The sequence below is a fragment of the Sinocyclocheilus grahami genome, unplaced genomic scaffold (genome assembly GCF_001515645.1).
Source record: "Sinocyclocheilus grahami isolate Dianchi unplaced genomic scaffold, SAMN03320097.WGS_v1.1 scaffold441.1, whole genome shotgun sequence".
NCBI lineage: Eukaryota > Metazoa > Chordata > Actinopteri > Cypriniformes > Cyprinidae > Sinocyclocheilus > Sinocyclocheilus grahami.
The window spans coordinates 695,377-697,999 of NW_015505620.1; the positions used below are offsets into that span (position 1 = coordinate 695,377).

The window sequence follows — 2,623 nt, forward strand, 5'->3', positions numbered from 1 at the left end:
CAGCGGTTGGGTTGCTTCGACCCAGCGGTTGGGTTGTTTCGACCCAGCGGTTGGGTTGCTTCGACCCAGCGGCAGCGGTTGGGTTGCTTCGACCCAGCGGTTGGGTTGCTTTGACTGGGTTTGTCCCTATTTTACCCAGCACTGGGTTGTATTTAACCCAGCATTTTTTAGAGTGTAGGTGCAATTTAGACTTTTGCTTTAAACTTGTATTGTTCCTGGCAGACAAAGGAATCAGTACTGTATAGAGACAAAACCATACAGATATGACTATCTATTAATACATTAAGTATAAACAAACAATTAAGAAAAGAATATGAAATATTATAATTAGATTACATTATCACTCTGAGGCATACTTTTATGTGAGATGCATTGTTTTGCTTTTTTTATGTACCATGGACCAATATGATATTGCAATCATATATCAATGTTTTCATATGTAAATAGTTTAATATTACTGTTATGCTGTTACATAAGGCATGCTTCTTATACTAAAAGATGGCCAGGATATTTGTAGCACTGTTGGAGTTATTACTGAATGAACAGAGACAACAACAACAAAAAAGTTAGTTGCCCTGGTCTGCCCCTTCAAATTGCAATTCTATTATTGGAGAAGTGAGCTGAGCAAATTAGTGCAAACTCTCAAAAGTGAAGTATTTTTACACTATGGATTTCATTGCATGAATTCAGCAAAAGGCCAGAGGCAGTGCATTATAATTCAATTCTAACAACTGTCCGTCTGGGAAATGCTTTGCGTGTCTTCTGTTTAAAACATTAAAAATGACACTTGATTTGTTATTTTGCTTCAAATGCGCTCACCGTCATCCTTGTTTAACTTTATAATAATTTAATAATAATTTATGCATTTAGCAGACGCTTTTATCCAAAGCGACTTACAGTGCATTCATGCACATTTCACTCTTCATCTGCGTCACGTGTGTGATAAATCTAATTAAATGGCATGCATAAGTGTCTGAATAACTCACTGTAGAGATCCACTGCTGGGCTTTCTGCCCAGCATTGCCAGGCGTCTCTTGGGCGAGCGGATCAATAACCCCACTGGAAAGCCGAGAGCTTGTTTAGAGATGTGATTGCTTCTTTCCTCCGAGATCATTTTAGCATGTGCACGAATAGAATGTATTATTGCAGGAGTCAGGTGTTTAGTAGCTATATCACAGTCTGTGCGCTCCGCGTGCTGTCAGTGCAACACATGTTGCGCGTGTAGGTGTCACTACTAAAATAAGTGCTAAGCATGCCTCTCATCTCAGTCCTTTGATCGCCTTCATAAATATAATCCATTGAGAGATTTAAGAGAAAAACATGATCCACTTCGCCATTAAATAATGTTGATTTATCCAGTCCGGTATGTCCGACGACTGATAATCCGATATAGTTAAACGATAGCGAAAGAGTCTCCTTAAAGCTTTTCGTTGAGTGTCCCCTGTCCCGTGTGTGCGTGTTTGGGTCCCGTTTGAAAAGTTAAGCGCTCTAGCCGGAAGTCAATTCCTACTATGGCATGAGTTTAGCTCATGAATATTAATTAGGGTACGTGACTGGACGCGCAAAGAGCAAACGTCAGCTTGAACCAATTAATAGTCATGAGCAGTGTTGAGGGTAACGCATTACAAGTAACGCGAGTTACGTAATCAGATTACTTTTTTCAAGTAACTAGTAAAGTAACGCATTACTTTTAAATTTACAAGAGAATATGCAAGTTATTTTTTTTTCCCAATTTATTGACTGACAGCTCTCCTGTCCCCGTGTTGAGAGAAATCAGATGTTACTGTAGTTTTAAAATAAATATGAATATGCATTAATTCATCTCACTAAAACACAGATTCAGTATTCCTCAAAATGAATTAAAATAATGCAACTCAGAATATGATGCAAAGCTGCAATAATTAAATGTTAAACAACACAAATATGCTTTATTTAATCCCATTCTATTAACCAATGTCTCTGCTTCTGAGCTTCGATGATCCACTTTAACCATAATAATAAGTAATAATTACTCTAGACAAACATGTGTCTTTTTTTGTTTATTGCTGAAGTGTTGAAATGTCTTCTTCTGCATTCTACTGTACTTTCCCTTCAGCCTGAGGCTTATTCATTTCACTTTTGGTGTGAAAAGGCTTTTATATCTGCCAAAAATAGAACTTTTTTATTTTAAAAACAAACAAGCAAGCCCTGTCCAGATTTAAAAAGTAACGCAAAAGTAACGTAACACATTACTTTCCATAAAAAGTAACTACGTACCGTAATTAGTTACTTTTTTATGGAGTAACGCAATATTGTAATGCATTACTTTTAAAAGTAACTTTCCCCAACGCTGGATTGCGCATGAGCGCAAACTTCGCCACAGCAGGGACAACAGAGGCGCATATAAAACTCACCCACTGCTCTTACCTAAATAACTTTTGTAGCTTAAATAAGAATCAGTGCATAATGAATTCAAAGAGTAAATACTATACTCTAGAAAATGCTGGTTAAAAAGGGACAAAAAAATGCACTCTAAAACTCTAAAAAATGCGCTGGGTTAAAAAGGGACAAACCCAGCTATTGGGTTGTTTTGACCCAGCGGTTGGGTTGTTTTGAACCCAACCTTGGGTTGGTTTGACCCAGC

The 2,623-nt window shown here is 37.6% G+C and overlaps 1 protein-coding gene across 1 annotated transcript in view; it reads right to left on the minus strand.

Annotated features, from left to right (window-relative positions):
* The window catches only part of LOC107552106 (ras-associating and dilute domain-containing protein-like), a 23,351-nt gene extending 21,862 nt beyond the window's left edge, over positions 1 to 1,489 (minus strand). The window contains exon 1 of the mRNA XM_016233933.1: positions 987 to 1,489. Coding sequence (XP_016089419.1) covers positions 987 to 1,114 — 128 coding nt within the window. The 5' untranslated portion in view covers positions 1,115 to 1,489. The remainder of the gene's footprint in view (positions 1 to 986) is intronic.
* Between the last annotated feature and the right edge of the window lie 1,134 nt (positions 1,490 to 2,623).